Here is a 14,770-nt window from a genome sequence, read left to right on the forward strand (position 1 = left end):
TTGAATATGATTAATATGACAAGAAAAAGGAGAAGAGTAGGACTGAAAACAGCAAAAAGTGTATGCATCCACGACAACGAGACAGCTGCGAAATGATTAAACATGGATTTCCACAAGAGGAATTCTCAAAGTTTTTAAAAGTGCAAAGAGAAGAGACCACAGCTAATTGTACCTCTGACATCACAAGAGGTCAGAGGTTTTGCATTGAGCTGACCAGAAGCAAAAGCTCAAAGCCGATCATCATGGGAACTGGGTGTGTTGTTTGTGAACATAAACTTCATCTGGTAGGAAAATGCTTTCTTTTTTGTGTCCTCTGTGAGTACCGACAAACCCATCTGAGATCTTTTTGAATCTTTGTCCATCAGCCACAGCATCAACTTTCTTTTTTCTGTGCCTGAGACAAATGAAGGAGGAAACATTTCCCTTCAGTTGTGTATTTTAGGTTTTGTTTCATCCACCAAAATGTCTATCATCAGCTTTTGGTGACATTTAAAGGCAAAAAAAAAAAAAGTATTGTAGCGAGAAAACAAATTGATAAAGTTTGAGATGCGCAAGGTGGCGCTAACTAGTTATACCGTGCTTCTTCTACAGTAAGCAGGACCTGAAAATTGTGGACTTTAATAATTTGACACTGATGCATCTCCATGTACATAATTGTTGCAAAATTTCCTGAATTTCATGAAGAGGTTTTACGTAGCTATTTTGTGCAAGATATTTCGGCAATAACATCGGTATCGGCCAATATTAGTCATTTTTAACACATTGGTATCGGTCTGCTAAATAAAACGGGCTGATATTTACAACCAGAGAAGCAGTGGTGCAGTCTCCAGTGTTTTTTGCTGAAAGGGTATTGAAATATGAGATGTCACTTCCACATCCACTAGAGCAGCGTTTCCCATCCCTGGTCCTCCAGACTCACTGCCCTGCATGTTTTAGGTATTTCCTCGCTTCAGTCCAGCTGATTTCAATTGATGACTGATTAACAAGTGTTTGTTGAGCTGCAGTTGAATCAGGCACATTAAAGCAGGGAAAATGTTCTCCAGGTGACATTTTATATCTACAGTGACTAAGAGTGAATTTCATGCAGGCCTGACAAGCAGTTTTAAGTACATAAAAAGGATCCTCACCCTGATTATGGTGTATCGATTGGCAGTATAAACAAATGTCTGTGTTGCGCTCAGCAGAGAGCCCCTGGTGGAACCTGCAGGGGGGCCTGTCCATTGAGGTCCCGGGCCCCATAAGCTGAGGCTCTGAGTGAGCTTGCTGCACCTGTCTTTGCCACACAACGTGAGCCCCTCCACAGCACGGCCACTCCTCTATCCCCGCCGAGTCCAAGATGAGGGGCACGGGGAGCAGGGCCGGGTGCAGCTCGGGCGGCGGGCAGCAGTAGGCCGGGCTCTGGCCGTAGTGGATGTGGATGCTGCGGTCGTCCTGCAGGTCCAGGCTCTGGTGAAAGTGAAGAGAGGGTCCGTCAAGTAGACAGCCCCCCACTAGAGGAGCGGGGGGGTGTCCGTGGCCCTGATGGCAGCAGTGGGGCTGCAGCTGCACGGGGATCGGGGGAACAATGACCGGTGGTCCCGTTTGGTCGAGGTCTTGCCGCTCCGTCCCCGGGCTGGGTCGGTCGGTGAGCTCTGGCTTGGGGCAGTGGCAGGGGCTGTGTTTTGGGGGGCTCGCCGGGGAGTCTTTGTCCTGACCCGGAGCGGAGGCCCCTTGCTCCTCATCTGAGCCCCTGCTTGGCCCCTGGCCGTGCTCCCCCTCCTCATAGTGGTGATGTCTGTGGCGGTGGTAGTGGATGTGGCTGAAAACAGTCTGCGGCTGCTCCTCCAGGCAGCCTGCTTTGTTCACAACAGAATCCAGAGACTTAGGCCGGTTCTGGGCCGCGGCCTCCAGACTGTTCCTGCGTGGGGCATGCCCACTCCCCACTCCGGCCGCCGGCGCCGCCCCGAAGTACCCGAACGGATCGTAATCGCTGCTCAGAGAGCTGCGGAAGGTGGACCAGCTGCCATAAACGCCTTGGAGGGACACGTCCGTGCAGTTGAGGACAGAGTCACTGGAGGAGCCGTGCCAAGGCCCCGAGCTGGAGTCACTGGCCGGCCCGTCCGCCAGGTACCCGCTGCGCTCCGTGTGGTAGCTGCCTCCAGAGCAACTCCCATCGTCCTGCCGGCCGTTGCCCGCCACGCCACGGCTCTGCACGGCCACCGAGGCACCGTGCTGCAGCCTGGACCCGGACGCGTTCCGCAGGGCCTGACAGGAGGAGCGGTAAGTGTGGCAGGAGCGGCGCGACGCATAGTGATGGGCTGAGGTCCGACAGCCGGTTCCGAGCCTGTGGGGTCGCCCCGGAACGTCCATTGGGAGGTGGAACCCGCAGCTGGCGCCCAGCTGCCGACTGCTGAGGAAGTGGAGGGTCTGAGCGTCCATAGGAGACGAGCCGCTGTAGTGGCCCAGGTTGGGGTAGGGTCCAGAGGGACCGCTGGGGTAGTGAGGCCTCATGGAGAAGGGGATGGCGTGCTGGGGGAACGGGTGGCTGTGAGCGTTGCTGTACTGCTGCGGGTGCAAGAAGCTCTGGCTCTGCTCTGAACTCTGCTGGTTTCTGTTTCTCTGAGGCTGACGCTCCGTTCCTGAGGACGACAGAGAGGAAAAAACTTTAGACAAAACAGAAATGAATTACAAAAATTTTGTTTCTTGAGTTTCGTACAAAAAAACATTATTTTAATCAGTCACAGAAAATAATAAATTTTTTCTTTGATATATATATATATAGCAACAAATCTGCGTCCTGACCCATGATGTTGTGCATGCAGAGAGGACAGGTCCGGTGCTGCATCAGCCAGGGATCCACACAGTCTCTGTGGAACTCATGAGCACAAGAGATGATCCTCAGATTCTGGCAAAGTAGAAATAGAGAGAAAGATTTGTTGATAAATTACCCACAAGGAACCACAAACCAAATATTTGTACCAAATATTTCTGTTTACTTCCAAGTGACAGTGGGACAATAAATAAATAGATTTTTGTGCACATTTTGTTGTTTTATTTACATACATGGAGATTTTCACATACTTCAGCCTCCATGTAAAAGTTTCTAGAGCCACCACCGTCAGTTGGGGCGCAGATTCTCCTACCTGAGCTGTGAATTTCTGCATCTCCTCCAAATCTATATAGACGGCAATGTCTTGGTTGGTTTGCAGTTGCGCTAAGTGTAATTTTATGCTTCTATTACATCAAATTTCAATAAAATATCTTGAATTTTGTGGTTTTGATGCGACAAAAAGTGAAAAAGTTTAACACTTTTCGCGAGGTATCGAACAAACGACCTGTTTGACAGGCTCTCTTTCTCCCTACCTGGCCGTCTTGAAACTCCTCCAGGCAGATGGCGCAGACGGGGCTGGAGTTAGAGCTGCTGGCCGAGCCCCAGGCCCCACGGTGGCGCTGTGAGCCGGAGCAGCTCTGGGAGCGGTAGATTCTGGTCTCCAGCCGACTGATGGCCCGCACTGTCTGCTGATGAACGGAGTCCTGGATGCACAGCAGATGAAGACAGTCAGAAAAAAACCCAAAAACATTAATAGCAACTCTTGAGGGATTTCGTCGCACCAAAGAGCCGCAGCTGCCACTGACTCACCCAAGTTCTGTTGGTCTTGCACTTGTAGCGGAAAGCAAAGATCAGAACGATGGTGAGGATAACCAGGACGATGGTAAGCAGGATGCTCACATCATAATGCGGCTGGAGAGCAAATGGAGGAGCAGGTGTTAGCCTGAACCACACGCTTGCTTCTTCAGGATTTCTTTTCATTTGAACATCAGAAGACGTCCTGCTTACCCATTTGGGCTCCACCTTGGCCTCAATAACAACTGTGGCCTCCTCATTGTGGTTGACCAGATTCATCAGCTTCTTAGCATCCGCTCCCTTGATCAGCACCACTGGACGGGGGAGGGAGTCTGTGTTCTTCAGCTGTGGGCATTGGTCAGTTAAATGAAGAGAATGAAAAGCATCCTCTTCATGTTTAAGCAATCAATGGGATTTTTCGACTGTCGAAATGATTGTTAAAAAACTTTGCAATCGATTAATCCATTTGCTGAAAGAACAACATATTCCAGGAGGTAATTAAGCCAAATCTGTACCAGAAAAAAAATCATAAATAACTCTTGCATTTAAGATGAAAAACTTTCTTTGCATGCAAATATGTTCTACTCAAAACTCTTCAAGTGGCTTTAGCTCTTCCTAGACAAAATTCTGTGCAAAAGGGGAAAAAAAATCTACTAAACGTGCCTTTTCATCTTACTTATGTTCTGAGAGAGTTCAACGTTTTGAGGAGATTTACCTCAGCATCTGCGATGGCAACGTCGCTGACGTCAAAGATAACAGCTTGGGCTCCCCTTTCCAGCGCTATGCGAGCCTGAGAGAGAGACATATGGTCAGTGTCACATTTCAACACATCAACTGTTTTAAGGCTGAAACAATTAATCAGATTAATCGTGACAATTTAGTAATCTATTAATCGTTAACTGGTCTAAGAAAAACACGATATGCTGAACAAAACAAGATATTAATATCACGAATTGAGCTAAGACTGTTAAAAAAATAATATATTCATTTTGCATTTATGATAAAAATCAGCCTGTGTCTGTAAACAGATTTCAGTCAAAACTCCTCGAGTGATGTAGCTTTAGCTTCACCTGGTTCAGATTTACCAAAGGAATGTTGTGGTGTTGCATTTTAGACAGTAAAATAAAAAGGCATAAGAAGCAAAAGGAAAAATCTGCACAATGTGGCATTTTTTTATCTGACTTATCGCTTAATCGTTAGAATAATCGATAGATTAATTGATTACTACAATAATTGTTGGTTGCAGCCCTACACTATTTCACTACTAGCCTAACTAACTTGCTCCCAAAGCAACAAACATCATGCTTTCTAGAGGTCAGTTTCACGTTGTCCTGCAAAGCAAACAGATGTATCTGTCCCAAATCTTCACTAGGTGGCAGTCATGTCCTGCCAGGTCCAAATCCCTGGCAGGACAAACCGACCCAAGTCCCTTCCTCGGCCCAACACAGAGTCAAAAGAACAATAATGGCCTAACTATCTTCTTTGGATCTTTTACAGACTGAAATCAAGAGCGGATCATTTTATGGGACGTAAAGGTTGCAACTGCAGTGTATTCATACAGCTTAACCGATTTCACGTTGCACAAACTGCAATGTGTTTATCATCGTTCCATGTGATCTGTTCAACACAACAGTTTTCCTTAAAAGAAAGTGTGGTGTGCTTTTTATTTTTTCTGTTGTTGCCATGAAATAAAACGTAGTGCAATAAATTCAAAACTTATAGGTAAATTATGAGTCCACTAGTTTAGAATTTGAATTCCTCTGCACCCTGAAGCACCATCCCTACTCTGAACATTTTGATAGTTGCTTCATACTATGTGTATGTCTTTTTTTTTTTTTTTTTCTTTTCCCCTAACGAAGACACCTGTACGGTTCACCTTCCAAGCAGGCAGGTGACCCAAAACATTGTTTGGAGTTCACCGATAAATCAGCCGGAAAACAAATTGCCACCAATTTTTTTAAAGTTTGGGAGATTGGTTGATACCGATCTTATCTGACTGACAGACCCGCTCACCAGATCACATCTGCACCTGGGCGGTGGACAACAGTCACATTGCTAAGTTGACAACTTCATTGCTATATTTAGTAAATTTTCAGACAAAAAAGAAAAAAAAAAAATTAGTTGTTCAAAATCGAAATTGGAAAGTCGGGTTTTTGAAAGATCTACGATTGGGCACAAAACTGGAATCAGTGCACCCCTAAATCATACTGCATGGATGAGACCTAAACCATAAAGAATGCAGTGTTTTGCACAAAAATAGGGGGCAAAAATTGTGAATTTGCAAATGCTCAAAGCTGGAGGAGACATACTCCAAAAGGTGGTTCTATAATTTATTGGCTAAATAAGATTAAATATAATTCAGTTTGCCACTTTGAAAACCATACACCCTTTTCCATCTATTTCCCAAATATGCAGCACTGCGCTGCTTTCCTATATAGCAACACACTCAAAAATACCTAAGTGTTAAAAAGTTCAATGTTTCTGAACATATCTCAAGACACTGATTGTCTTTCTGTACCTCTACAAGGTGGAGTAACCTTTAACCTGATGACAGAAACGTTTCCCAGAAATGTCCACATCAAGAAAACAAGAAACAAACAAATGGAGATTTTAAGTTGTTTTTTTGACAAAAGCAATAATAATAAAAAAACAACAACAAACAAATGAGTTGGGTCTGTGCTGGCTCTAAGTCTCTAAGATCTGCTGTCAGTCAGCATCGGCGCGCTGCTTCTGAAGGATGTTTTTGACGCTGAGGCCCAGGAAAGCTTTTGGCAGAAGCAAACGGTAACTGTTTCATCAACGTCTCATCACATGCTCTTTAGAGTCTGACATCTGCCAACGCTTGATGAGGACGAGACGCGAGTCGAAACACCTAATGGCCTCGGTCAAACCCCCGCGCGCGCGAGAAGAAGCCCGGCCCTCGGGAGACGCGGCGGCATTCAAAGTATTGACCAAGTTTTCATGTCAAAACGAGGTCAAGTGGCTTGCTAGCCCTCTGTTGCAACAGCCTCTCCCCTGTTTCATCAGAATAGTAATCGTAGTGCATGCTTGGGCCTAAATGAGGTGCGGTCACATAAAAGGATTTTGTTTTTCAAAGCTGCTGTTTGACATGTGGGAATTTGCTTTACCTGGGGTTCAAAAGTCCAACACGCACATACAAACAGCTCAGAAATATATCATCACACACTTCCTAAACGACCGCTGTGGTCTTTTTATATCTCGGCATTAGTAGTAGTGGTTCCAGATTGTGGTTGCCAAGCCATGTGGTTCCCCGGAGCCGCGGATCCGGAAACAGGCAGAGAGATCTCATTACATGATTAAAAGGAGATATATTTAAACTTTAATGGTGCAGAGAAAATGGACGTCCAACGCTAACAAGACCGTTAAGAGGGCTATCAACACGGGTGTTTCGACATGTCCGGGTCCAGCCACTGGGTCCGGAGCTGAAACAGACATGGCTGTGGTTGAGTAAACACTTATCCTCATGAGGAGCAACCTGACACATGTGATTACACACTGTTTGGCAACGCGAGCAGGAACGACTGCAGCGTCGGAAATGACTGCGGTCTTACGGAGCAACACGGCAAAGACGTCATCAGCGAAAAAACTAACAAACAACAAGCAAGCCGCAGCGGCCTGTTTCCTATTTTAATGCAAGCGGGGCTTTTGATGGAGGGACAGGGAAAACATGAGGCGGGGGAGCGGAGGGAGGGCAGGGCGGGAGAGGAGTGCAGCTGTAACTTTGGCGAGGGAGAAAATGAGTTCAGCTGAGTTGGTGTCGTCGCAAACATCAGAGGAAACCCAGCGGCAAACTCCGTTCAGAGCCAATCATTTGGCACCAGGAAGGCATAACTAGGCATGTGAAAAAAATGATTTGATGTTATAAAACAGAGGCAGCACCATATGTAATGATTCTGACACTAAATCTGCTTCTATACATCACAATCAACCTCTCCGCTTTACATTTCCTACTGAAATGTGTATTATGAAGACTAGAGAAGCACCCATCAGGGTATTTTCAGGTCAATGCCAGTTTAACCGATTGTTGAACGTTTGTTCTAAGCACTTTAACAAATGAAAGAGAAGAGCTTAAGTTTTTAATTCGGCAGAAAATGAAGGAAACTTGAAAAAGAGCATTAAAAGTGAAAATAAGCTTGTTTCTCTATTCAAGGCAGTTAAGCTTAAAGGGGAGGCATTTTGTACTTTCCAGGCACAAAGTGCTACTTTATAGCGCAGTCAAGTAACTATGTTACCTTCAATTGACATAAAAAAAAGCCGTTATATGAAGCATGACTTAAAAATGTGCAGTGCCACCAGGTGTTTGCTAATTGCTGCTGCCAGTAGCCTGGAGGAGTTTTGTGGAAGTAGAGCGGCGCTTTGTGCTATTTTAGGAACCCCTAAAATAGTTGCCATCTCAAACACGCATGAAATAATCACAGCAACACTTGAGGTATATTTCTGATGAGGGAATAACATTATTACATCATATAAAGGTCAAAAAAGTACATTTCACATAATAGCCCCCTTTTAATATGCAAGGCGGCCATATTGTGTTTGGGTCAATGGGCATTCTAACTTCAGAAAACATCTGGAGGTATTTTCACTTTCTGAGTAAACATGAAGTACACATTTTCTTTAACTAAAAATGTAATAGAAGGATAAGATTTAAGTCTGAGGCAGTGCTGTAGTCAAGACCACCCAATCTGAGACCGAGACCAAATGTGGTCGAACCCGAGACCATCAAAAAATGGCAGTACGGGGTGTGCTGTGGTGGCGTAGGGGATAGCACAACCCACATTTGGAGGCCTTGAGTCCTCGACGTGGCCGTCGCGGGTTCGATTCCTGGATCCGACCGACATTTGCCGCATGTTTTCCTCCCTCTCCTGTCAGCCTACTGTCATGTCAGAGACACTAGAGCCCATAAAAAGACCCCCTGGTGGGGAAAAAAATTAAAATGCCAGTACAACAGTGGTCTCAGGCCAGGTCAGCAAGGCAGAAGATTGATTTTGAGTTCTGTGTTTTTGATTTGGAAAAACATTTTAGGTCATCAGCCTGCTGCAGCGATGACGACGAGGTTGTAAAACAAAATCTAAAGTGTTTTTGATGGTGTGCAACTACTGAGAGAGGTCCACAGCATCACAGACCGTACACTGTACTTACAGTGAGCATGAGGTTCTTTCCCACAAGCTGAAAAACTTGTCTAAACCAAAGGAGACTCTCCACTTAAAGTCCCAGCAGAGTTTATTAAACTTTATGTTAGCATGTGTGATGTAGGATGGAAAAAGACATTCAAATATGGAGCAATTCATTAAAACAGGGCTCTATCTCAATCTGATCAAAATTAAATTGTCTCTTTTAACACGTCAGCCTGCTATTCATTACAGGGTTAGAATGGAAACCTTGCAGTATTTGTTACTATCTTTACATTAAGAAGCAAACAAAATTGAAAAAAAATTTTTTTTTTTCTTTCAATGCAGAATTGCAATGTTGTTTGATTTGTTTCATCTTGGCACTCAAAACCAGCCAAAACAAATCCACAACGAACTAACTATGAAATTGTTTTAGAACAACTCTAATCGGACGCGTTAAAAGGACAAACTAAAGCTTGATTGATGCTTTTTATCGTGCCAAACATTGGACTCGCGGCGGCTTCGAGCTGCTGCAGAGATGGGCCGGTGGAAGCAGATGACTCACACAAACAAGCCAGCCCTTAAATCTCCGTATTAACCACAGCGCTGCTTGCGTAAACATCAGTCGGAGCCAGTGATCTTCCCTCCGCAGCTGTGGGTGGCCTTCCTCAGGACCTGGCGGGGCTGTTTGTTTACAACCCCCGGCAAAGTGCGGCCTAGCGAAATGGGCACACTGTGAGCCGAGGCCTGGCATCGCCGCGTATTGTTGACTGAGCAGAAACAAACGACGCCGCTCTGATGTCTTTATTGCAGACGAGCGTTTTCCATCGCCTGACAAGATGCTTTGCGTGGTAAAAATGTCAGGGTTTGCCATGGGCTTAATGTGGAGCGGATGACAGAGCCTTGGAAGTTCTTACCTCAAACTCTCTCCTACATCGTGACTAAAAGAAGGAGACACACTATCCGCGCTTTTTTCCTAGAGGCACAGAGTGCATGCAAACAATTGGTCTCGGAGGAACCTCTGTGTTAACATCAGAGCTGAAACAATCAATCGCATTAATCGTGATTAATCAATTAGTGAAATAATCGTCAAGCAATTGAGTAATTGATTTATCGTTAACTCGACTGTACGCTCAAAAAAAAGCCAACAACTGATAGAATAACAGCTGTGATCAAACAAAAACTTTACAAAAACAAACTTTTTGCATTTGGAAGTTTTAGTTCCACCCAGTTCAGTTTTATATGTATTATTAATATCGTCTAAATAAAGTCTCCAAAATGTGCCAATTTTTTATTTGATTAGTCTTCAGAATAATTGAGGGATTAATCGATCGCTCAGATAATCATTAGTTGCAGCCATAAATAACATGTAGAATTAAAGCACACAATTTAAGCTCCTCTTAGCTCCTCTTGTTTTTATGGCAGATTTTGTGTAAACCTTAAAATTTCGTATGAAAAATTTGACTTAATTTAAATTAAATACCCAACCCGAAATAGTGAAAAAGTATGAGATTTTCAGCCTAATCTGTATGCTCTTGTGAGATTTCACTGGAAACCAAATTAAAACATTATTCTTTATTTTAGGGGTGGGTTTAATGAACTCTATTTCTATCGCAATATTTTGTCTATCATTGTCTAGAGTGAAAATGATAAAAATTACAATAAAAAAATATTTATTTATTTTTTTTTAAGGTAAGTGGCTGTGACTGAGTGGCTTAGCATTCATAGTGCCACAAACACAAACACTGCTCTTGAGAAACATTCCCATTTGAAATTGGCTTCTTCAAGTCGCCGCTTAATTAAAGAGGTGAGATTTAATCTGCACACAGCAACTCCATTTAGTCAAATTTTCAAATTTACTGTTATTTCTCGATGCTCTCGTTGAACAAACATTGGAGAAAATTGTAAAAACAACATTTCTGGTAATACTGTCAACATCAATTGAAATGCACTGAGAAAACGATAAATCAAAGTTCTTATAACAAGAAATTTTTCCACGATAGACGATAATTGATACGATAAATGCCCACCCCTACTTCATTCGCCTTTAGGAAAAACAACAACAACATAAAAACGGAGCAGAACTCTCTAGTTCCTCTGTACACTTCAGTCCTACACCCCTCATCATGACTTCCTCATCACACGTTACACTGCAGGGCAACACGTGTGGGAGGACGGAGTGAGAGTGAAAAAGGTAAAAGGAACAAGGGAACAGTCAGGGCGGGAGAGGAGCGAGGCACACAGTGCTGCCGTGCCGCAGCGCTCTGGTGTCTAATGACAGAGTAAGGAGCTCAGGGCCTGCAGGTCTGAGGCCGCCGCTCTGCTCTGTCATTTCTCCACACGGCCACACTGGAGTCATTACTTAGACGCTCGGTGCACCACGTGGATCTACGTGGGGAGGAGGAACGGAGAGGCTGCGCTGATGACAGAGGCTGGCAAACAGGCGTTGAAGCAGGTGCACTTTGTGTCAGTTTCACGACAAACCTCCAAGCGCTCAGCATTTCTGTGTCTCTGCTTATATAACGCTTATTTTCACAGCAGCAGGTCACCAAAGCACTGGTATCGACTTTCTGACGGGCCGGTTGACCTGTCCAGCGAGGAACGGTCAATACGGCTCCTTGTGTAAACTGTTGGCTGAGCTGCTTCAGCTTTTATTCTTTCAGTTGGTTTAACCTCAAAGTAACAACAGTTGGACTCAAATCTGAGTTTTTATTTGACACACTGAAGAGAAAAACGATGCTTCTTTAGCAGAAACAAAAAAAAACCAACAACAACAGATCAGTTATTTGATCAAGACTATTTGAAAGGAGATAAAAAGTGTTTATATTCAACTGAAAAAGCATATTTAAAAACCTCTTCATGTTTTTGTTACAACTAGGGATTAATCGTATATTAATCATCATTAATCGTCATTAATCTAAAATCGTGAACATATTCAGAGCAACAATTATCTCAAAACTTTACATTGCATAAATATATATTTCGCATTTAAGATAAAAACACCTTTTGTCTGTCAATATGTTTTACTCCAAACTCCTCAAGCGTTTTTTTATATTTGCAAATTCACAAAAGGAATGCTTCGTTATTCGATTTCAGGCAATACAATTTTTATTTTCTTACTTTAAAAAGGAATTAAATTGTTTATTTCCATATTTTAATGAATTTCTAATTTTGTGTAGGTGTGAGGTGCTGCCGACCCATTATGTTCAATGAGTTTCTGTTTGCTATAATACTGTGTTGCAAAAATGTGTAAGAAATTTAGTTCCAATTTATTTCTTCAAGATTGTTTGAAAAAGGGGAATACATTTCAGATACCAAGAAAAATATTTCTGACTACTAATTACTATTTTAAAGGAAAATTCACTTGAAAACTCTAAGCTGGTGTAATAAACAGGGTTTCTGGACTTTCTATTCAATGCAAAATCTCATACTCTTCGCTGCAAATGCAAGCAGAGGATAATAGAGGTAAAAATCAGATATTTCAAACACCTAATAGCATCTAGTCTTAGATATATATGCATGTATTTGTGGATATTAAACCTGCAGGATTTTTGCATCTCATGTAGCCAGCAGCGGCTAATCCTGATGACACTAAATCTCAATGCACTTCAGAACAATCGTGTTCCATCTGTTTGCTTCATATTCCATTAGCTTTTGGACTACATGCAAATACTCTGCACAAATCTCTCATTTCTTAGCACCTTGCATTGAAGACGAGACCAAATAAGTCGTTTTGAATGGAAAAAAGAGCCACGGACAGAACAGGACCACAGATCCAAAAGCTGAAAATCTCCATCTCTGTACTGATATTTTTTCTTCTTTCTTCAGCAGAGTACAGCAAAAATAAACACAGCATTTGCTCTAAATATTGTTTATGATGTTTGGAGGCTGTATATTTGAGTCTAAATTGCATGTGAATAATCGCCGTATGTTTGTGAGATTGCCGTCTGCTCGTTACCGGCTGAGCGGCAGCTACGCTGGATGAAGGCGGGAGGGGAAGGGTGTGGCCCCGCTGGGTATCTATTACTCAGAGGAGCTCTTTGATGTGGGGCCACTGTAATTGGGGGAGGGGGCCATGAAGTGTATGAAGAGGAAGGAATGGGTGGAGGAAGGGGAAGGATGGGGGGCGGAAGGCAAGTCAAGGCAGGTGAGCAGATTCTACCTCTCAGGAAAAGTTTTTAACGCTGGAAGGGGGAGGGCTCTGAATCACACATTCCTACTTTCAGTTTGTATTCATCTCACACACAATCACAAAAAAAGAAGAAATGAAATCCAGAGTCTGGACTCGGCCATCTTTCTTCACCTGCACTGCCAGCGGGCGGCGGTCATTTAAGGCCGTCTCATTAGCCGGCACAGCTACACACACTTGAAATGCAAAGCACAAGGTGGCAAGAGGAATAACAAAAAAAAGAAAAAGCCAGCAACATCTGATACGCTATCGCTTGCAAAACACATCACGGCAACATCAAAGAGCCGAGCAGCGAGCGAACGCGCAGCCGTACCCTGAGGGGTGTGTGTGGGACAGATCAGTTTGGAGTGTGTGCCAGCAGCAGGAGCGATGACGGAGCTGAGCGACTCATCATGTGACCTACAGATCCTTCAGAGAGCCCGCTCCCAGGCGCGAACAATCGAGGGTTAAAGAGATGGGAGAGGTGTCAAAAAGAACAGAAAACCATAGTAACGAGCTGAGCTAGAGTCCTGATTTAGCTGTTTTTACAAAACATTAGCATTAGCTTGCTACTGCTGTGGACAAAAGAAATCCAATTTGATAACATTTTATGTGTTTTACACTAGAATCAAAGTGAACCAACCTCACTTCTTAGGTGTAGACAATTTTGGTTCTGGATTCAGAGAAACTGTGAACAAGCAAATCAGCAAACTGCTTGTTCATGACGTCAGAGTTCAATTTTAGCTCAGAATACAGAAGCCGATGCTATGCTACTCAACAGTCAGGACATGCATGAAAACATGGGAGACTGATGGAAGTGTTCAAATTAAGGTGTCATTCAAAACACTTCCAGTAGGGGGAACCAAAGATAGGCGACAGGATTTCGTTTTTTTACACAGAGAAAAATGTAATCAATCTCTGGCAGAGAGACTGGCTGCAACTATTTTATGTTGTGCTCTAAACAAATTTAGATTGACAAAGATTTGAACTTTTTGACTGATTAAACCAAACTGACTGAATTAATTGTTAGTTTTAAGATTCCATGCAAAAGGATTTATATTGCTTGAAGTTCAAATTCTCTCACATTGCAAATCTCTGTTTTATGTAACAGAGAAACACTAAGCAGTGTGGCATTTTTATGTTAGAAACATTATACATTTTTCTATTAAAAAAGAAAAAAAAAGCCTTTTAGATGTATTCTCCTTTGTCAATTACAACAAACTTTGCCATCATTCCTGATCAGCTTAATATGAAAAATAGCTCAAGCTTTCCACTGATTCTCATTTGGCTTTTGGTCCGAACTTTGACTGAGCCATTCAGTAAAATGTTTTGATCTAATCCACTCAGTTGTACTTTTATGGTCGTTTTCTTGCTGGAGTCTCATGTCTTTTGCCGCCTTAGTGGGTTTTCTTCCACCTATTAACTCTGACCGTCTTCCCTGTCCATGCTGAGAAAAACTGCCTCACAGCATGATGCAGCCACCACTGTGTTTCAATGTGTTCACAGTGATGTGTCCTTTGGCCAATAATGACTTAGATCATTATGTAAGAAAGGTGTCGATATTCAGTACATAGAAAATTCACTGAACTCCGATCCACAACCGCACAGCATTCTGGGGGATGTAGGCAGGGGAAAGGCTTTGCATCAACTAACTCATTCGCTCTTTGGTTACCTAGCAACAACCTGCTGAGTTAGTTGCTCAGCAGCAGTTTTATGTTTCACTCATAACTGGTTAAAAATAAAAGACTATGGCGTGGAGTGAAAACTGGACAAAACTGGAGAGGATATGGCACCACTTTTCAATATTTCAGATATTTAAAACAATAAAAACAACTAATCAATAATTATTAATATCCACTGCTATGAAAC

General features: G+C 43.2%; 1 protein-coding gene across 1 annotated transcript in view; it reads right to left on the reverse strand.

Moving 5' to 3' along the window:
• The window catches only part of LOC122845231 (E3 ubiquitin-protein ligase RNF43), a 102,572-nt gene that overhangs the window by 4,347 nt on the left and 83,455 nt on the right, over positions 1-14,770 (reverse strand). Inside the window, exons 3-8 of the mRNA XM_044141404.1 lie at positions 4,320-4,394; positions 3,818-3,949; positions 3,620-3,721; positions 3,343-3,513; positions 2,782-2,884; positions 1,128-2,618 (exon numbers count right to left, since the gene is read on the reverse strand). Coding sequence (XP_043997339.1) covers positions 1,128-2,618; positions 2,782-2,884; positions 3,343-3,513; positions 3,620-3,721; positions 3,818-3,949; positions 4,320-4,394 — 2,074 coding nt within the window. The remainder of the gene's footprint in view (positions 1-1,127; positions 2,619-2,781; positions 2,885-3,342; positions 3,514-3,619; positions 3,722-3,817; positions 3,950-4,319; positions 4,395-14,770) is intronic.

This window comes from Gambusia affinis, linkage group LG15 (genome assembly GCF_019740435.1).
Source record: "Gambusia affinis linkage group LG15, SWU_Gaff_1.0, whole genome shotgun sequence".
Classification (NCBI taxonomy): domain Eukaryota; kingdom Metazoa; phylum Chordata; class Actinopteri; order Cyprinodontiformes; family Poeciliidae; genus Gambusia; species Gambusia affinis.